Genomic DNA, 21999 nt, shown 5'->3' with positions numbered 1-21999 from the left:
AATCGCCTAATTATTTTTCGCGGACTGAGTCTTTGCGTGTATATTTACCTCTGTGCACCATGGTCTCACAGTTTCTTATTTTTAACTCTGCACTCGCCATTTAGCTCTCTTTGACGCCGTGTTATTGCGTTTTACACTTTTCTCGATCTAACTTGGGACTGGGTGTACAAATTGTGCGTGCCCACCTGCTATAGGGCCTAGTAAAAGGGCGTCCTGGATTAAAAATAACCTAAACCAAGTTAAACAAAATTCGTAGGGTACCACTAGAACCTGGCTGCACTGGCAATAATTGGCGCTACCATCTGATAACCTCCACTAAGTGGCCGCATGGGACAACAATGTTTCACATCGAAATTCCGCAGTTTGTATGGTTTTAAAGGGCTGAATCCTACCATCGTTTCTTTTGTTTTACTCTAGGAGACGATAAAGAGTATTCGTCCAACAGTTGCAGGAAGGGCAAACGGACACACGAAACAGAGTACAAATATTTATTCAGAAGTTCACGGTACGAAAGTTAAAATCGCATTACAGCTGTAGCAGACAACAAAAATAATTAACTGGAATCCACCATTGGAGCCCACTCGCAGCCTTGGCAGTAGCGACAGAGGCATTGTCAAAAATATCATCTGTATACATGTGCTCGAATGACAAAGAATTAAACGCGCATTTCAACAAGAAAAAAAATGCTTTAGCGCTTGAATCAAAATAAAAGCTTCCTAAACCTTGTACTGTGAAAAAAAAAAAAAAATGGTTACAACACCAGTAATAAAAGGAGAAAAAAAAACTTGGTCACTGCCCAAGCTCTGAATAAGCGCAGCCGTTTCCATATGGGCGTTTTGAATTGTAGACGCCGGCCACTTTAGCGTAACCTTCGTATTTCTCCGACCCGTGTCTCCGGTCGGTTGAGTCCTGGGCGGTGCTGAGTGCCTTCGTATGAGGCAGGCAGGTGTGGAGGAAGCAGCCCTGGAAGGAGAGGGCGAAAAACATTCAGGGGCTGCAGGGATGGATCAATGCCTTAAACTAGTCTGGGTGATTAGCACTTCTGGAGAGAAGAGGTCGCGGACATTTTGAGACACGCACTTTGCTATTCGTAGTCAAAGGAAACCTCGAAAATGTGAACGCAAATAATAGGTGCTAGCAAGAAAAAAAATTAAAAAATCTCAGGAATGAATGCCCTTGTAGAACATTCTTCCACGCAATCCATGAGCTGATGTTTCTGAATAATGAGAGTTGCTTTCCACTGTGTCAAGTGCTTAAGAAGTTGTACACATTCCTGAAAAGCTGCATCCATGTATAACTAGTTGCAGTAGATTGCCGGAAATGTTTCTGGTATGCATTTAGCAAAACTTGGAGCTGGGCTAGTTGGTGAAGCATTTCGTTTGAAACAGGTCAGCGCTAAAAAAGACAAACAAGGCGAGAGAACGACGACACAAGGAATGAGCGCTACTAACAACTGGTTTTATTTTTCGCTTCAGGGAAAGTATTTAAAGCCTTGTCACATCATATCATGCACACAGCCAGAGGCGTCAACATTTTTTTCATATCAAAAAAGTTAAGATATATATCTTAACACAGAAAGCCACAAAGAGCCAGTAATCGACAGCGTGAATAACAGAAAAGGAAAAAGGAAGAAACAAACAGGACTATTAAAAAAATTAATCAGTTATTTTTAAACGCGTCTCAAGAAATGCCCGCTCCGCAGAGAACGTTATTGAGGCATCGCTCACACACTGATCTCGTTTTTTGTTTATGTTTATGTGTGTTTTAGATGAAATTGTTAAATATTTCCAAGATAAACAAATCGTCTTGCTACAAGCTGACAAAGATGGGGGATTCGTCGTCATTAAACAACAAGCCTACAAAGAAAAACCACTGCAAGCTGTGGAAAAGAACTTTGCACCTGTGAGAAAAAGCGATGTTCGCGTTAAAACTAAGTTCATGGATTTTTGCAAGGACCTCAATCTGTTTTCTTTAGCTAATGATATTAGTAAATGCAGAGGCAACTGCTTGAACGTCTTCTTCACGGCTAAGACTCACAAGCCTGAAATACCCTTCAGAACGATCATCAGCGAAAATGGCTCATGGCAGCAATGTGCTAGCCGGTTCCTTTTAAAGAAGCTCTCGGTGATCAAGGTGGATGATCCCTTCGAGACAAAGAAGTCCCAAAATGTGTCAGATTACATTGAGGACAATAGCCAGGTCGGTTACGCATTTTCTGTTGATGTCGAGGATTTGTTTTATTCAGTTCCTCAAGCCGAACTTTTAGTTGCTGTGAAAGAATCTGTTGAAGTTACTGGCGAAATTTCCTTTCAGTCTTCAGCTGGTATGTCCCTTGACAATTTTTTAAAGCTTTTAGAATTTTATCTCAGCGTCACTTTTATCTCTTTTAACAAGCAACCTTTTCTTCAGTGTAATGGTGTTTGTAAATGTTCATGTGTGGCGCCAATTTTGTGTCACATTTTTTTAGCATGTATTGATCGCCTTTTGGATCAAGATTTTATTGGTGGCCCTGTTTTAAAGGTCTTCAGATATGTAGACGATTTTTTAATTCTTTTAAAAGCCACTAATGACTCCACTTTCGCAGACTCCATCCAACAGGTCCTAAGAACATTTGAGAAGCATGGTAAAGGCCTGAGCTTTATCCATGAAATTCCTGACAACAGCGAATTACGTTTCTTGGATCTGTGGCTGAGGTTGTGCAAAGGACATACCTGCTGGGCCTATTTCCCGCGTGCTAACAAAGAGCTATTGCCCTACGACTCAAATCATTCTAAGACTGTGAAAAGAGCTATTGCTTCGCTTTGTCTGGAATCTGCGCTTCGCAGGTCGTGTCCACACCAAATGCATGCTAGCTTTAATAATCAGGTCAACAGCCTTCTGGCTGCAGGCTTCCCTTGCTCGATCATAGTGGCCATTGCTGAAACCCTCCTAAAGGAGTCTGGTGCCCGACAAAAAATGGCTGACGCGGAACGCGCGAAGACAATGCCTGAGGTGATACCTTATGCACATAAGGTGTCGCATAACCTCAAAAAAGTGGCCAGCAGGCACAACGTGCCACTTGTGTTCTCGGCGCCAAATAAGCTGGAGAAGCTGTGCTCGCGCATTTGCGGCGAACTTGAGCGTGGATGCAAAACTAAACATGAAGTAGCCTATGTCGGATGTGCTCTAGAAGAGATGTATATGATCCCCCTTTCCTGCGGAAGTTGCAATGTCGGGCAAACGGGGCGTTGCCTTAACGATCGTTTAAGGGAACATGCAAAGAACTTGAGGGTAAAAGACTAGCTGGCGAACTTGGTTTCGCATGTTCTGGAGTGCAAATGTGTGCCACGATTTAACGAGGCTAAGGTACTAGACAGAAGCTCAAGCAGAACATCCAGAGTCTTGCTGGAAGCTTTCCACATAAACAAAAAACGAGATCAGTGTGTGAGCGATGCCTCAATATGTTGTTCTCTGCGGAGCGGGCATTTCTGGAGACGCGTTTAAAAAAAAATGATAAATTTTTTTTAGTCCTGTTTGTTTCTTCCTTTTTCCTTTTCTGTTATTCACGCTGTCGATTACTGGCTCTTTGTAGCTTGCTGTGTTAAGATATATATCAACTTTTTTGATATGAAAAAAATGTTGACGCCCCTGGCTGTGTGCATGATATGATGTGACAAGGCTTTAAACACTTTCCCTGAAGCGAAAAATAAAACGAGTTGTTAGTAGCGCTCATTCCTTGTGTCGTCGTTCTCTCGCCGTGTTTGTCTTTTTTAGCGCTGACCTGCTTCAAACGAAATTTCTGATATGCAGCTCAGCAAGGCCCCATTCGAAACCCTTTAAAATCGGCCTGTAACAGTAATCCATGCTGATAACTCTGCAAAGCCTGCATCGCAGGATACGAGTAAGGCGCTGCGCGTCTCACAAACCGTAACGAGTGTATAGAGGCCGGCTGCACTCACGTTCAGTTGCAATACACACTGAATGTTTCCCCATGCAGAAACTATTTTTCCGTGTTGTCATGCACACAAAACCCATTTCACTTTTTTCGATTTCTACGGTTACAGGTATATGTTGTGTCCTTGCTGGCATTGATCGTATTGTGTGCCTGTATTATGCACAGCAGTTCTTCCCAACGTGAATTCTATCACGGACATAGGAAAACGACGCGAAGTTCATGCCGAAAATTTTGTGCTTGCGAGCCAAAGCCATAAAATTCTGTTCAGTGAATAAAAGTTGTTGCATCAGCCTCCAACAAACTAACTTATCATGTGAGAACTTTTCATGTCAACAGTATGTTATCGCGACCAACCTCGTTTCTGCTAAAGCGAACAAAAAAGCTACATATAATAAATGGTACATTCGAATCAGTGCGAAAGCACATTTCGTGCTACATGGAAGACGACGATGAGCAGGCAGTGCCGAGAGACGGAGCGCTCGCGCTAGGCCAGCTGGGAACAGAGAAGGCAACAGACAACGGGCTGCTTTGCTCGGAGTTGGTACGGGCCGGATCAGTTCTTACGCGCGAAAAGAGAAATTTGTCATTCTGGCAACGACCTCTAGCAAGACACAATTTTTCGTTTCGTGTTCTTTCAACGCTAAATTTCGTGTTCTCTTCAATTAGCTGCCACGAGAGTAAATAATGATCGGTGCGTAAAGTTGCGCTTTTACATAGTGTCACGTGCACGTGGTGACAGCACGCACAGGCCTCCGCTCGTACACGACCTCTGCCGAACAATCCCAAATTACTGCGGCAATAAGCTCGGCCTATTCGCCGAACGTAACTTATAGCTATTTTGTGTACAAAAAATAAAAACGAACCATGATTGAAAGAGTACAGCCCACAGAGACACAGACAGAGATTCAAGATGAAGCCTACCTTTCATCATGAACTCGTGGTGCATGATGGCTTCGATGCTCGGCCGCCTAGCGGGCTCTGGTTGGAGAATCCATCGGATGAGGGCGCTCGCTTCGGGTGAGACAGTCGAGGCGATCTCGAATTTGTTCCTCTTGATTCTGACTACGGTCTCCGCGTTCGACGGCGAATCGAATGGGGGACGCCCCACTAGCAGCTTGTACCTGCGGAAAGCAGTTTGCGGTCTCTTAGTGTCCGCTTTAATCCGCGCACTCTGTGGCAGCCAACACCTCAGCACGACACAGCTTGAAGCAGTGCGGGCACAGCCATGCTACGACACCCCTACCGGCCAAGCGCCACGAAATGGTAACGTAACTGCGGGAAAACGACGCTCGATATGCACGTAAGTGTCCGGTTTTGAACGTGAAGTGCATGATCTGATTTTTTGAACATGAAGAGGAAGCTTATAGCAATTTTACGGATAATATTTTCTCTGCACCAATCGTTACTGTCCTGCCTGGAAGATACGTATACCCGGTTGCGTAAATGAGAATCACGCCAACAGGTTTTCAACCGTACTTTCTTGACAAATGATTTAACACCCACCACCGCCCTCAACTCTGGCCCGATTTGCTTCGCCCGTTTAAAATATTAATGCCACGGCCATAATTTATTCCCTCGTTATTGTTCCCACCAGGCAAGATAGGCGAGGATTTGCCAGTTTTTATATTCACATTTCCGACATTAAACACTCCCACTTATACATTTACAAACGGGTCCACCTGTGCGATGGGCACCGAGCTGTCTTCGTAAGCATCAACTTGTAAACAGTTGCACATAGTTGTGCGCAATCATCAGGTGAGACTCACATGATGCACCCGATGGCCCAGATGTCCGCTGCGTAGCTGTAGCCCTTCTGGGTCAGCATCTCGGGGGCCATGTAGTTGGTGGTGCCGCAGATGGACCTCTTGAGTTGCCACGAGTAGGGGACGCGGGTGGCGAGTCCGAAGTCGGCCCCCTTGAGTTGCGAGTATTTGGTGAGTAGCAGGTTTCCGGGCTTCAGGTCTCGGTGGATTACGTGCTCCTGCACCAGGTACTCGCAGGCGCGGAGCAGCTTGCGCATTAAATACCGCACCTCGGATTCGGACCGCCATCCTCTGGGCCGGTGCATCTCCTCCAGAGACTGGAAAAAAAATGCGTTAATGAAGCTTGGGGAAGAACTTTGAAGGTCAGACACTCCAAAGAACATCACAAAAAAAAATCGGATTCCTTCAGGTTTTAGACTGGGACATGACGACTCTGGCGCACTCCAGTCTGGAGAAGGCTTCATTCAGTTAATTGTTTTTCTTGCTGCAAGAAACAGTGCCCACATGAAGGCATCACAATAATAAATGACCGTTTTGAAAACAATAAAATCACTTTTAAATTTTTGGCTATGCCTTAAATTATGATTGGAGAACGGGACGTGCCCTTTCTCGCAAAAATTGCCGAAAGAAATAAACAACCAAATACATAATCGAGTAACCTAATGCAAGGTCGTCTAAATTATTCCGGAGGCCTCCGCTACAACGTCCTTCATAGCCTGAGTTGTTATGGGAACATGAGCACAATTAAACGAAATAAAAACGAACCTTGAGAACATTAGGAACGTTTTCCAATAAATGCAAAGAAAATAAGTGGAAACGGGAACCACCCAGGAGCCGGAATGTTAACACACCTGTCTTGTGAACAGCTCCAAGATGATGTAGACGTTCTTGGCGTCCTCAAAGTGGCCGTGGAAGCGAACGACGTTCTCGTGGCACAGGGTTCTGTGGATGTTGATTTCCTCTTCGAGCTGTAGACAACATATTAATTAGTTCGAATTGCAACAGTGCCCAGCCAGCGACGAATTTGAACAGTTTGTGATTCCGAGCTGGCAACATTGCCAAGTGGGCGTCGACGCTGCCAAGTGTCGGCTACAAAAGCATCGGAGCAGCACTGTAACGATGGGGCGTGGAACCGGCGAGATGGCGGTGACCCTTACAAGCTTTCTACTGCTCACGCAGGTTGGTCTTTTTCACCCTTTGAAACCGTCGCGCTACATTTTGCCGGTTCCACCCCAAATGCTTTATCTTACTTTTTTCTGTAAGCCACGCGGTTTTGTGTTGTCAAATCGTCTGTATGTTAAGAGGCATTTTTCAGTTCTTCGTAGCCCAGCGTTTTATCTGCTAATCTTGTTGCTTTGTGGCGGGGATATTGAGAGTAACCCTGGCCCAGCAACAGCTGAACAATTTCAAGAGCTGTTGAATGGTCAAACCACAATTCTTTCCAAGTTATCGCAGCTTACCACGGACGTAACTGACGTAAAAGCCCGGCTTGTTGTATTGGAAACTAAGTTAGGAAAAATTGAGGCAATTGAAACAGCTCTAGCCAATGTTGAAGATCAACAACGAAAAGATCATGATGTTCTGACAAGCATGATTGCAAAAATAGACGATTTGAAAATCGTGGAAGGCGTAATAATTTGATTTTTTACGGCTTAACTGATTCTGATGACAGTGAGACGGCAGCCAAGTCTGAGGAGCTTATCATAAGTCAGTGCACTGAGAAGCTGGAATTGTCTTCCATGTCTATTTAATTTGCTCATAGGCTGGGTAAATTCTCCCAAGGAAAAAATCGGCCTATCATTGTGCGCTTCAATTCCTTTAAAGACCGCCAGGCTGTGCTTGCAAATGCATTCAAGCTCAAGGGATCCAGTATTGCTATATCTGAAGACTTTTCCCGTACTCTCCGTGATAAGAGAAAGAAATTATGGGATTATGCCAAACAAAATGGCGAAAAAGGAGTGAAAGCAGTTCTGAAATATGATACGCTTCATTTGGGTAGTAGGCGTTTCCAATGGGACAGTGAAGCCGGCACCGTACGGGAACAATGACAAACCACTGTTCATTCTGCGATGTGCCCAGTCAGCATTTTGTCAATCAATTGCCGCAGTATAAAAAATAAAGTTGATGACTATCACTTTCTTCTTCGTACCGTCCAACCGACCTTTGTTTCGGGAACAGAATAGTGGCTCGATCCGACCATCTCAAGCGCTGAAATATTTCCTGACACGTACGAGTGTTTTCGTCGCGACCGTTGTGCACGTGGCGGAGGAGTGTTTATTTTGGTCCATAAAAGTGTCCCGTGCGCTCAAATGGAATTCTCTGATAGTGAAACTGAATTGGATGTTTGCAAAGTACGACTGCCAAACGGGAAAGCAATGGTTCTTGGGTCATTTTTTAAGCCTCCTGGTCCTTCTGTAAAGCCGCTAGTTGGCTTATCTCATTTTCTTGAAACCATTAACACTGAATGCCTTGTTTTATGGGGGGACTTTAACCTTCCGGACATTGACTGGTCAGCTGACGAACCAAGAGATATAGCTCGAGGGAATCTATACTCAACTTTTTTTGACGTTTTAGATTCCAACACCTTTTGTCAGTATGTGCATGAGCCATCACGAACGGACGGAACTGGTCACGTACTCGACCTCTTGCTGTGTAACGTGCCTGATGTTGTATGCAATGTACAAGTGTTGCCTGGTTTGAGCGACCACAATATTATTCTAGCAGATTTATTAGTTCACTATGTGAATGTTGCAAAACCACCTAGGCGAAAGATTTATGTCTACAGCAGGGCCAACTACGAGGCGATTAGCGCTGCTTTCGATTCATTCTTTCCAACTTTTGATGAACTCGCGGATAACTTAAATATCGAACAGCTATGGAATACATTCAAACAGAAATTGTTGGAATTACGTGAAGCTTTTATTCCATCAAGCGTTATATCAAGAAAGAGAGCACGAGATAAACCCTGGTTTAACACCGAGTTACGTGCTTTTGTTCGCAGACAGCGACGAATGTATCGAAGATACAAGTTGTCTAAATCGGCAGAGTGTTTGGCCTTGCTGAAAAGAATAAAAAATGAATTCAGACAGAAGTCTCACATCGCTAAAGACTTGTATTTTTCGAATTTAGGAGAAAAACTTGTCAGAGATACCAAAGAATTTTGGAGATATGTGAAGCGTAATGGTAAGGATGACAGCTCAGTACCTGCTCTGAAAAATGATGAGATAATCATCCATGATGATGAGGCGAAAGTTGAAATGTTTAGCCGTTATTTTTCATCTGTGTTTTTGCTACCTAGTTCACGTTCTGTCTGTTTTGCATTACCTCTTGAAATAGATTGCATGCCGGAAGTTACTTTTTGTGTTGACGGTGTGCGTAAATTATTGAAGGATTTGAATCAGGCTAAGGCTTGTGTCCCTGATGACATTCCTGCCGCAATTTTAAGGAATTGTGCGGATATATTATGTCTGTATTTCACCCGACTGTTCCAGAAGTCTCTTAATGAAACCGACTTGCCTGCTGATTGGAAGGTAGCGCGTGTCGTGCCTATACATAAGAGTGGTATGCGAAACTTCGTTCAGAACTACAGACCCGTTTCCTTAACCAGCATAACCTGTAAAATTATGGAGCATGTAAGATATAGTTGCGTTATGGCCCATCACCAAACACAATCTCCTATGCACTAGTCAACATGGTTTCAGGCGTGGATTTTCCTGCAGTACGCAGCTGGTAGAGTTCGTTCATAATTTGGCATCGGCAATCGATAAGCAACAAATTGTGGACTGCGTTTTCTTGGATTTCCGCAAAGCATTTGATGTTGTCGCGCACAGTCTTCTTCTCTCCAAATTGAAAGCGTATAACCTGGATTGTAAAGTAATTGCGTGGATTGCAGAATATCTGTCGTTACGAAGGCAGGCTGTTGTTCTGAACGGTATTTCTTCACAGTATGCACCAGTTACGTCGGGAGTTCCTCAAGGCTCAGTATTGGGACCACTTTTGTTTTTGCTGTATATTAATGATATTTCAGTTGGCATACAGTCTTCATTCAGGATGTTTGCCGATGATTGTGTTGTTTACAGAGTAGTAAATTCCACTTCTGATTCACAAATCCTGCAAACTGATTTAGATACTGTGGCAGACTGGTGTGTACGTTGGGACATGTCCTTAAATATAAACAAAACTGTTCACGTCACCTTCACAAGAAAACGTGCTAATCATCCGTATAGGTATAGAAAGAATGATTTTACTCTCAACATAAGCAAGTCATTTAAATATCTAGGCGTCTTTTTTACATCGGACTTACGATGGAATAAGCACATTAATTATATTACGACTAAGGCAGCGTCACGTTTGGGTTTTCTAAGGCGGAATTTTAGCCATTTACCAAGTAACTTAAAAACACAGCTCTATTTCAGTTATGTACGCTCCATACTTGAATATGGATGTGTTTGCTGGGACCCACACACATCTGAGAGTGTAGGAAAATTAGAGAAAATTCAGAATAGGGCAGTTAGATTTGTTCTTGGTAATTATAATTGGCAAGTTAGTATGACGGAAAGCAAACGAAAACTTAACTGGCAAGAGTTGAAGGACCGTAGAAGGTACATCAGATTGAAATTTTTCCATGAGATTTATTATTCAAAAACTGGCATAAACCGCGAACAATATATCCAGGCACCTCATTATATATCAAAGCGACTGGAACACTGCTTGAAGGTCAGAGAATTTTCTTGCAAGGGTGACGTCTTGCGTTATTCTTTTTTTGTTAGAACTGTTCGGGACTGGAACAGTTTGCCAGCGAGCATTGTATGTATTACATCTAACGAAGCATTTTTCCATGCACTGCAAAAATTGCTTTATACCTATAAAGTAAGTCTGTACCCCCCTGCTGTAATGCCCTGCGGGGCGATGCAGGTAACTAACAAATAAATAAATAAATAATCTCGCAAAAGGTTGTATTAAGCGTAAGCAAAATAAGCAAAAGGTGTTGACTAAAGGCGCTGGTAGTTATAATTATAAACCCTTGCGCTGAAGAGGAAAAAAAAGAACCCATTACGATGGCAAAAGCAATGGGCCACTAGAGCGAAATCTTTTCAACATACGGCTCTACTGATATTTGTTTACCGGAATGAGGTGTAAGTTTTGTCCCCTGCTTGTGACCCTCATTTGCAGACAGAAAGTTGCACGAAAATTGGCAGCAGTATCAAAACGAATTGGAGAGATTGCAGTCTCCTAAGGTTAAGGTGTTACTTTCGACGAAAATGGAGGTTAGATAAGCTTTAGAAACGGGCACAAATCGACACACAGGGGCCATAATCTATAAGAACCCACCATCCATATCGAATCTATTTGGTCCTATCGCGATAGTCACTGTTGTTCTGTGATATTGACGTGTACTTCAAGCGTCCCTAGTAGTCACCGTTGGCTCATATGAGACCGGACCTCGCCATATCAGCGAAAACGGTTCGGTAGTTCTCCACTGATGCTTAAAAGCGATAGCAGCATGACTTAACAACAATGACGAATTGGAGATAACTAACTGGGCTCGAAATCGAAAGTGGTTAATGTATCATAATAGAATACAGCCTCGAAGCCCAAATCCACGAAACGTTTAGGTTTCGAATCGGCTTGCTTTGACGACTCGTCATTTTGGCGTAAACGCGGGCAGGGGAATATGGTGGGAGGACGAGAAGGAGACACAACCAGTCAGCGATCACGCGTTTGTTTTGCATTCGCTGGACGGCGCCACAAATTTTGAGCTTGCGCGCGAATCCTATGCCGCAGAACAACCTTCGTTACTTTCGTTTTCACATGATTCGGAGCGTCTGCCCGCCTCGCTGCAGCGGCGTCGTCAGAAAAAATGGCTGGGGTTCAACATGGCTTGAACTTTGTTATACGATCGAAAGCCCTGTTAAGCGTGGTCTCCACTGTGTCAAATAAACTGCCAACGTGAGATACCCAATAGGCATGTGATCCCGTGGTCATACTACTAGAGCGTGGGACATACCACCGAGCAGTGAAGTTCGGTTTGACCTCGTGAGGCATTTATGGTCATTGCCTCATCCACGTCGAAACAGGATGTTGTACCGCTAGGAGTAGAGCCCTGGCTCTAAAAGCCAAAAAAAATCAATATTTTTTCTTCTCAGTGTCCAATTAAGAAAATTTCTACAAACAGAAAAGAAAGAGAAAAGACGAAGCGCATGGATATAGGAACTCACATATTGCCAGAGAATGTCCGATGTAAGATGACTCTTGGGGATGATTTTGCCTGCGTACACCACGTTCGCCTTTCTGTCCATGAACTCGTAGACGTGCGCAAATCCGCCCTGAAAAAGTAACGCCAGCCTTGTTTCATGGACACCCAAATGAAGGGAGAATGCTGTCGCAGTGTGTGACTGAAACACTCGGGCAGTGGATTCGTTCATTCGAAGACGAAATTGCCTTGATGCCTAAGTGCTCAAATTAGACCGCAACAATAAATTCATGACATCTGGAACGAATAGAAGCGGAAACTAGGTACGCTTCAAAGGTATGATTCACTTCACAAAGCATCGCAAACAGGAATATGGAGGCAGTCCTTGTAGGTTCGCATGAAAAGTGCAGATATTTCAGGTTTCAGCGCAATTATCCAGCAGTCGTTCGCAATGAACTTTTTGAGGCATTAGGATGCCTATAATTGGCACAGTAATGCCTGTACAGTAGGGGACGTCAGAAGACAGGAGAATCGCATTAAGGAATAAGCTGAGCAATATGACTCTCAAATGACAACTTTACACAATAACACCACATCTGTAACCGAGTTCTTCTGGTTTTGCACAGTCGTAGTCGTCCGGTCCCCATGACGAGCTACCCTCCGTCCGCCTCCCAAACGACAAACTCGCCGCGGTGGCTCAGTGTTTATAGCGCCCTGCTGCGTAGTCGGGGTACGCGGGTTCGAATCCGGCTGCGGCACACGTGTTTCAATCGAGTTGAGACTAAAACAGCGAACGTCTGCTGAGCGACGTCGGTGCCTGTTGCAGATTCCTGAAGGAACTGTTCACCCTCTTTGCGGAGCGTCCTTAACCTCCTTGCTTTCAAGAATAGCAAGATTCAGAATAAGACGAATCTATCCCATAACCAATACGGGTCTTAATTGGTCGAAATTATTCCGGTGCTGTACACTAAAGCACTTGTATCTTCTTTTACTCCCTTGCCTCACGGCGGTGGTCAGATGAACCGGTCTCTTAGTAGAAAACGCTGCTTTGCATAAAGATGCCTGGTCCAACTGTTTTATGATCGCACTAACGAATTCCGTTGATTAAAGCCGCCCGTAGTCAGGACTCCCAACGAGAAAGCCACCGTATTCCGACCACTTACAAGAGCTGTGTTCGCCAAAAGTAATCAAACAACGAGACTTGATTCTCAGCTGTAGAATGGAAAAATTACGATACCGCTCAAGTCTAAAACGTCTCGAAAGATAAGCTTAAGGGCTACACGCCCAGGGTCTTTGACATCACACATTACACAATTTTTAAAGATACGCCTTTTGAGACAGAAGAGCGCTTCTATAGGCATAACACTGTAAACGGTCTGAAAACTCAAATTTTTTTTCGGATTTGCCTGTCTGGTGGGGTTTGAAGACTTATAATAAACTGCACATGTCCAACCAAAAACTTAAATTTAACCCAGCGTTTCGAAGCCGACTCGCCTCCTTCATCAGGGGGGCACTGAGGGCAGTAGCTAGTGTCTTTAATAGGGATCACCGGTGGCAGTGTCCTTAGGAAATACATGGGAACTTTCAGAAGCTCTACCGTGTCTTAAAATGGCTCGATTTTTATGAGGTCTGTGGCAGCGTTTTCTACTTTAGCGGACAGAGGAATTGCTGTGGACAGATATTATGTTTTAAGTTTCAAATTTTTTTACAAATCAGCGGTAAATATTCAGAAACATTGTACCTTTAGATATATCGGTCTTTCATGTCATCTCGTGGAAAAACAAAGCCAGATATCAAAATATCGTCCGGAACATTTCCTTCCTTTTTCATTCTTGATATTTCAAGCCGCAATTTTCATCCATATCGAGCGTAGTGTTTGCCTTTTACAGGCTCTGAAAGCTGTGTATGTATTTTCTGCGGACATTTGAAATTCGCGCCAAATTAACTAGCGCACGTGGCTCCATCTGGTGTCAGAATATTTTGTGGCTACTACACTCTGCCACTAACCCCTTGGTTGTCTGTTTTCATGTGCCCAGGTTTTTACTGAGAACATCGACAGACTTGAGCTCTTGTTTTTTTCAAGCTTCGGCTGTATTCGGAAAGGAGTTCTGTTTTTCTTTTTTGCTCGAGCTTTTGATGCGGAAAGGAAGTGGGATGGAAGGGCACACCCAAAAGTGCGCCCCCCTCCCCCCCCCGCCCCCCCGGTAGCCACACAGTATTGCATTCTTAGTGCCAAAACACAGGAAGGGGCTCCCTATTCAGAACAGTGTGAGATAACGGCATTGTTACTTGCCCAGGGCAGGGGCGCAGTAACCCAGGTGGCGATGCAAGTCAAGAATGCAGCTCCAAATATTCCTCATAGGAGGCCATCGAGCCAATTGCGGCACTTACATGAACGCAGCATGGCCTGGTTGTTAGGTTATCGGGTCGAAAATCGGTACTGGATTAATATAAACGCGCGCCGAGTCGGGAGTCGACGGGTCGGGTCTACACAACTCCGCCACAAGGGGTAGGTTGAAACAACTCGACCCTGATCCGATGTGCTTGTAAACGCTGTCCAGCCGAAAAGTAGGGTTAGGGGGGGGGGGGGGGGGATGATAAATGCGAGCTTGCTGTTTACGTGCGCCGTCGCGCCTCGGATACAGCGATGGCGTTCCTCAATCTTGGAGGCTGCTACTGCTTGCTCCAAGCTTGGTGTCGCTTCAGTTGAACCCGTCTCGAATCGCTAAAATCGAGTTCATTAAGCACGCACTGGTTGAGTTGGATTGACCATGCTGAACCCGACCCCCGAATCGACCCGACGCTCTCGGGTTCATGTAAATAGGGCTAAAGGCGCTGAGTGGTTGTCATGACGCAGCCATTAACCTTCCTTCACTCAGGCACTTGCCAATCACCTGCGATTTCACGCTATACTCGCGGACAACTATCTATGACAGTGCAACAGCCCCCATCAAGGGGAGAAAGGACCGCCTCCTTCTTTTTCCTGCTCAGCCTCTGCTGCACTACAACTGCGACGTCATGGGAACCGGTCGAAGCCAACGTTGGCCTCTGGCTCCAAGCTAGTGAAACCAGAATGTGTCGGATCGGCATCGAAACATCGGTTCTCTAATGAATCTTTATTCGCTCTTTCTCCGCAATTCTCCTCCTGACCAGGCATATCTCTGCCCAGACGTTATCAGTGCAGGTACAGTCGACTATAAGCGGGTAAGGGTCGGTACACCCTGTCTGCAGAAAGCTCACGGGTTTCCGAGCTCCCTACTCCAGAATAGACATCTCCGTAGAGTAAATAACGTGATGTCAAACGTTCATGACCTGGCTGCCAAAATCATCCAGTTTTACTTCTGAACCGGTTTTGCATGTGCCAAGCGTTCCCCAACCATGTTTCTTCTCAAGGTGTATTGTTGGGCAAGTTAAAGAGACACTTTGTAGGAAAATAGCGCTCGAGTCTGTCTATCTTTCTTGTCCAGTGTTTTTTTGCGCTCTTTTCCTACAGAATCTTAATTCTCCCAAATAGATACGCCTCGGTATGCGCTACACCTAATCGTACCTCCTGCACTACGGTTCCAAAAGTCGCATACTTCATTCAGAAATACGCTCGCAAGGAGCTCTCTATATCAACATATAAAAATCTATATTACATAAAACTATAAAATATATTAAGAACATAGAAAAGTAGGACGCATAATGAGACTTTCCCAGAAACCACAGTAGGTATGCAATTTTCGCTTTCAAACCAGTGACGTCATGAGTCTTCAAGTGTGCTGCCGTTTTTATCTACAGAAAGAGCACACGCGTTTGGCGTGGTCGGCGCCCATGTTTTCTTCTATTAAATTACAATTTTTATTATTTTTAAAAATGATCCCCTAATAGCAACTTTGTCTAGAACATTTGGAAGTCGCTTGTGCAATAACGAAATTTGCGTTCAAAGTCACCACGAATAGCAACAGGATGATCGCAGTGGTTTTAAAAACCACACTTATCACCCTTTTACCCAACTTTCATTTGTTCCACTTTGAAATTATAAGCAGTGAAGGAGACATTGAAACGAAGTACTTCAGCAGTAATTTAGTTACTGAAGTGAATATGGTTCATAAACAAACTGAAGAATTCGGCGACCCCAATGGCAACAAACCTGCTCGGTGGTCATCGAAGAGAGACCCTCCAAATAACGCGCTAAAAATAACCACAACAGTCGAGAATAATGTGGAAATAGTTTCGTCCGGCTGCAATCCTTCCAGATAACGCTGATCGCATCTCGCATAACAAATTGATATTCCCGCGCGCCAACGGTTTTGAACTCGGACAAACAAATAGTACAACAGTTTCGTGGCATTACTTCTCTCAAAGAGGCATCGGCCTGATGCTTAAACGAAAACTAAGGTCAGCGACAACAAAGACAATTCAAAACAAACACTGGCAGAGCAAATAATGAGAGCGTAAAAAGTTTTTCACTGAGGCGGCGTCGCCGAATCGGCGTCCACACTCGCACATGGTCACTAGGCTTGTATTGCGTGTGGCGTCGGAGGAATACGGAATAACCGGTCGAATTGCCGTAGGGGCGGTGTTCCCTAGGTGTGGCAAAAGATGACTCACACTTACCTGTTCTGGCTAGGCGAAGCCAACACTGCTTCTAACTACAGGCTGTATACCTCACCCTACCATGGTGTATGAATTTTCGGTGAAAAGATGCCAGGGAGCTTAGGGAAACCTAAACCGGAAAACGTACTTTTCCTTGTGGCAGTTCAGTGGAGGGTTACTGGATAAACGTCCATTTTCTGACCACCACCCCTTGATAGGGGTTATTCGCTTATGCTTCTGTCTGCCAGCTTTGGCAGGTTATACACAGAAAGTTGTCGGCCGTAGTTTTTGTTCGCGGAAAAACTAACACTTTCGTGTCGCGGTAGAATGTATACACCTGGAAAGGAAATAGAAGTTCCCTCCTTTTTGTGGTACTTCAGTGCTGCCATCTATCTGCAGAAAATTCCAGATCTGATGTGCCTCGTAACTGGTGAGCCCTCTTGAGTATGGAGGGGGTCATTGGAATGAAAGCCTTGGGGGAGTGGGAGAAAGAGGAGGGCTAAGGCTGTAAGTAACGTCGCACAGGTTTGCTTTTGTGCGGTCGTTGTTTTTCGGTGTTGACCACCCTGCCAGCTGCTAACCCAGACCCCAGGGTTGCCCAAGGGACACCCCTCAATGCCTGCCAGACATGGGGATCACCAGACGGCAGATGTCCCTCCTCTTCCGGCTCCGCATCGGATGTTCTTGGACCGGGGCTAGGCTCCATCGCAAGGGTTTGGCCCTCACGGCAGACTGGTCCCGCTGAGGCCATACGGAGGAGACCACCGATCACCTAATCCTCGATTGCCTCGCCTTTGCCATCCACCAGGCAAAGCTGGCTGCCTGCTACAGGGACCTGAGCCTTCCATCCGACTCGACCAGTGCCCCCCTATACCCCACCGGCCCCAACGCTTCCAAGGCGTTCCGGTCTCTCCACGCCTTCGTGGAGGAGACGGGCCTGGACGGCTGTTGCTAGCCTAAGGCTGCTGACTGATACGACTGCGTCTCCCACATCTTTATACTCCCCTTTTCGTCTGAAACTCTACCTATCCTTCTCCTCTCTATCTTATAATAAACTGCCCAACTGCAACCAAAAAATTTAACTTTAACCCAACGTTTCGAAGCCGACTCGGCTCCTTCCTCAGGGGTGACTGAGGGCAGTAGGGGTGTCAAAGGAACGACCGCTGTGACGCGAAAGGCGCAGGAGAGGGGGAGAGGGGGTTTAGGCTTTTTGTCACGCTGGCGCACTGCAGGGAGGTGGTGACTAACAGCCTAAAACCCCACTCCCCCGCGCCTTTCGCGTCAAAGCTCTCGTTGCGTTGACACCCCCCCCCCCTCCATACTTAAAATACGCTAGCTAGCTACTGCCCTCAGTCGCCCCTGATGAAGGAGCCGAGTCGGCTTCGAAACGTTGGGCTAAAATTAAAATTTTTGGTTGGAGTTGTGCAGGTAATTATAAGTCTTCAAACCCAATCAGACAGGCAAATCTGTCAAAATGTTTAGTTTACAATCCTCTTTATCCGCACGCCGGCGGTGGTGGTGGTGCGATAACATCAATCACAGGCCCGAGCACTTTCCTTTCCTCTTCCCCTTTCATCCACTTACTACTACTACCACCCTGAACAACAACCGCACAAAAGCAAACCTGCACCCAGTACATGCCCAGGGAATTAATCCCTCTTCAACTCAACGAAAAAAAGTCGCCAATGACCCCCTCCCCACTGTGCAACGTGACTAACAGCATTAACCCCCCTCCCCCCACCCCTTCCCTCACGCCTTTCGCATCACAGATTTTGTTCCTTTGACCCCATCCTCCCCTCCATACTTAAAGACGCTAGCTACAGCAGTCACCTCTTATGAAGGAGTCGAGTCGGCGTCTAAACGTGTTAAGAATAATCTTTTTTGTTGCAGATGTGCAATTTATTTTAAGTAAGCGGCCTACTACGCTCGAATACTGCAAAGAAGTCCTAACCAGCAGTCTGGTTAACTAATATTGAATGGTTGACGTTTTATTTAATATCGCAAAGCTCTGATGTTATCGAGAGTAGTGTAGCCCTCCATAACTAATCTAAGTTTCAGTTCTTAAAATTTCTACAAAAGCCGTTACCGTGGGCGCTTTGGCCCATCAAATTTTGGCTTTTTCAATGAGTTACGTGCAGTGGAGAGTTTGCTTTTCCTGCAAGGTTATCGAAAATGTACGTGTTTTGGCAGGATGTAACCAAAATCTGTTCGGCCAGTGCGCAGAAGGTTACCGCGTTATCGAAATTTCAAAACTGATATAGATAATGGTAAGGGTGGGCTACATGGCTCTCAAGAATTATAGAGCCTAACAGCAATAGTTAAAACGTACATACTATTGAGTTTTAGTTAACCAGCCTGCTTGTCTGCAAATCTTAGCTCTATTCTGGCGTACTACACCGCTTACAATGCTATACCAAAAAAAAAAGCGCCTTTCTAACACAAAACGCCTACTTTAAAAATTGCATGAAGTATTAGGTGAAACACGCTGTATATAGAGCTTATAGTGCGCCATTCTTACAACGTTACACTGCAAACTTCATTGGCATGGTTACGCTTGCCAAAAGCTGTACATTAACCACTCGCACAGCATATGAGCACTCAAAGCTTATTTGCGCTTTACCCGACGCACAAAGCGACACCCGCAATTAATATTCTAGCTCTTTTCACGGGGTGTTGTTCTAATCAGGCTATGCTAAAAGGGTACCAGCGCGTTCTGCTGTATAGAAATTAGCACAGCCGTTGTCTAAGAAAACATACCTTGCCGAAAAACTTGCCGCGGGTGTATTCTGTCTGGGAATTCGTGTCGATGACGACGTGGGGGAATTCGTCGCTGGTCGTCGCAGAAGCCATCACGGAGAGAAAACGCTATCTCTATTCCACTCTTTCCACAGCCGCAATGCACACTTCAGCACAGACACCAGCGACTGAGTTCGTCACTGCCGTTTCTGACCGGTGCGGTACTGTTTTGGAAAGGCAGCACCACGTGCACGAAAGTTAGCCACGCTCCTGGTTGGCGCCACTCGACATGGAGATGCATGCAGTGGCCGCACCTCGTCGGGTGTGGTCCTCCTATTGTAGTCTATTGTATGCGCCCCAGAACTCCCTTCCCTTATCTTGCTTCGGCAATAGGCCTTCTAGACGCCTCAGGTCACCCAGCATGCTGAGCATCTCCGGGGAACATAGCTTTTTTTAGGGATCTTACCACACCTTCACTAGAACGTGTTCCAGCAGCAAAGGCTGACTCGTCACAGGGTTCATGATAAGCTAGCATAGGCACTGTGAACAGCCTGTACTATCTCCGCCAGTGTCAGGTTTCCTCCTAGTCATGAATCACGCTTTCCTGCTGTGGAGTTACAACAGAAAATTGCTTGCCCGAATATTAGTTCATCGTTTTCCAGACAGGAGTCAGCGTTTGCGGATGACGAAATTTAATTATTACTAATTTCGCTTGGGTAAGTTTGTTCACAGCTTGAAAAGTACGTTCTTGCGTCGTATGTGTTTCGTCCTTTCTCTTATTATACAAGGACGTAGTTTTCAAAGTTTTTCTAACCACGTGTTTTCGTGCGGTGTCTGAGCCTTTACATATTCTAGAAATGTTTCTATTAGCAATAATCCCGTAGTGCTAGACTGTAAAGCAAAAGCAGGTTACATGCTGAGACTGTGAAGTATTCGTTTTCAGGTGCTGAGTGCTCAACTTAACAGGGTAGACAGTGAAAATTCTACACTAGAACCGTGGTTGGATGCCCTGGAAAGGTATACCTGAAATAGGGAGACTGGGGACAAATGAATACCCAGGGAAAGTTTGGCAACTACCGATATTGTAAACGAAGATGGCGGACATGCCAGTGCAGAACATGTGCACGGGATGGGCAATGGCTTTGGTAGTTTGGGCAAGTTAGAGAAAATGGGTCAGGAAACGGCAATCACGAGCAGGTGTGAAAAAGTGACTCATAAGGCAGGGAGTGGTAGCAAGGAGATTAACAGTGAAACGCCAACAAATGCGGTCAGAGCCAAGAGTCTGGGAAGGAACAAAGCCATAAAGGCGGTGGTAAGAGCAAGAAGGGGGAAGAAAGTAAGTGAGCGGGAGGGAGGGAGTACACACGTCCTAATCGCCGGTAATTACGACTTGAGCCACAGCGCCCGAACTATACTGGAGCGGTGGAGGGGTAGGCGAGTGGCAGCGAGGATATTTCCGGAAAGGACAATAAACCAGAGACGAAAATCCGCCATTTTCCTATGATTTCGGCTTGAAGCAATGAGGGAAAACTCGTCTGCTAGCCAGAACACTGGTTCAATGCAAACGCATGGAAGCATCGCAGGCGATACCCGGATCCACGAGATGCGTACTCCGCCTTCCATGTGCTACGTTCCTGCTTGACAGCTGTTGTAATCTGTCGTTTGCGCATGCGCTGAAGTAGGTGGTGGCTTGATTTCAAGCAATAGAGATGCGGGCATGAGCGTACCGCATATCAGCCGTGTGAAAGAGAATGTTGCAAGGCGTCAGCTGGTAAAAAGGCGCATTCACATGACGGACGGTCGGTCCGCGGCCCGCGCATCATGTGTGCCGACCTAACTACAACTCATCTGCCGTCCGATGTTGCCAAGCGGACACGGCGGACCAAAAAAACAGACAACGCACCAAGCGAGCGAAAGTTGCTGCAACGCTGGTAAGCAGGAAAGAGAAGTCGAGCTTCAGTCTGCTGCCTACTGACCCCGTCTCTCCAATTTACCCCTCCATCTCTGCACATCTGTACCCAACAGTGAATGAGCTACAGTGGCATGCAACTCAAGAATGAATCGGCAATTGCCCCCTAAAAGGAGGTCCTCCTGTTGATGACATCTGGTGATTTCCGCCCTTGACTCATTCTCTCCCTCTCTACGCTGACCGGTCACATTTGACCGGCTAATGTTAAATCGCAGGGGGTGGAATTTTAATGGGCAATTACTAGGACTTAATCGGATTTATCGTGGCGTCACTGAAATCGGTCACAATGACTTTTTTGTTTTGTCTTATGGGGGTTTGACGTCCCAAAACGACTCAGGCCGTGAGGGACGCCGTAGTGAAGGGCTGGGGTCGTTTAACGTGCAATGACATCGCACAGCACACGGGCCTCTAGAATTTCGCCTCCGTCGAAATTTGACCGTGGGAGTGAGATTTACTGCAGCAGAGGCTATTCTAGCAACTATACTAGCAACCCAATCGAAATGTTGGGAAAACTGCGCTGGTGGCCAGAGCTAAAGCACGCAGCTTCGCGACCCGCCGCTGAATCCTTGCTGGGAAAAACCCACTTCATATTTTTCGCTTGACCGGTCCGCGCGCCGACAGCGCGCCTCGAAAAGCATAAGGCCGATTCACACGACGGACCGTTCGCTTGCGGCCCGCGCATCACTTGGTCCTGCGTCACCTAATCGAGAGGCGTGCTGTCGGCCCACGGACTGGAGAACCGTGGAAGTTCAAGTGCTTCTCTCGCGGGAATTAGAGGCGACCCGCAAAGATGCGTGGGCCAGCTCTGGCAACCACCGCTCTTGCC

The 21999-nt window shown here is 45.8% G+C and overlaps 1 protein-coding gene across 1 annotated transcript in view; it reads right to left on the bottom strand.

Annotated features, from left to right (window-relative positions):
- Nucleotides 1-859: 859 nt before the first annotated feature.
- The window catches only part of LOC144109695 (serine/threonine-protein kinase PLK1-like), a 29291-nt gene continuing 8151 nt past the window's right edge, over nt 860-21999 (bottom strand). The window contains exons 3-7 of the mRNA XM_077642495.1: nt 11916-12023; nt 6549-6665; nt 5701-6014; nt 4856-5055; nt 860-963 (exon numbers count right to left, since the gene is read on the bottom strand). Coding sequence (XP_077498621.1) covers nt 860-963; nt 4856-5055; nt 5701-6014; nt 6549-6665; nt 11916-12023 — 843 coding nt within the window. The remainder of the gene's footprint in view (nt 964-4855; nt 5056-5700; nt 6015-6548; nt 6666-11915; nt 12024-21999) is intronic.

This window comes from Amblyomma americanum, chromosome 11, assembly GCF_052857255.1.
Source record: "Amblyomma americanum isolate KBUSLIRL-KWMA chromosome 11, ASM5285725v1, whole genome shotgun sequence".
Lineage (NCBI taxonomy): Eukaryota > Metazoa > Arthropoda > Arachnida > Ixodida > Ixodidae > Amblyomma > Amblyomma americanum.
The sequence above is the reverse complement of the archived record's forward strand: the minus strand, read 5'-3'. Positions and strand labels throughout refer to the sequence as shown.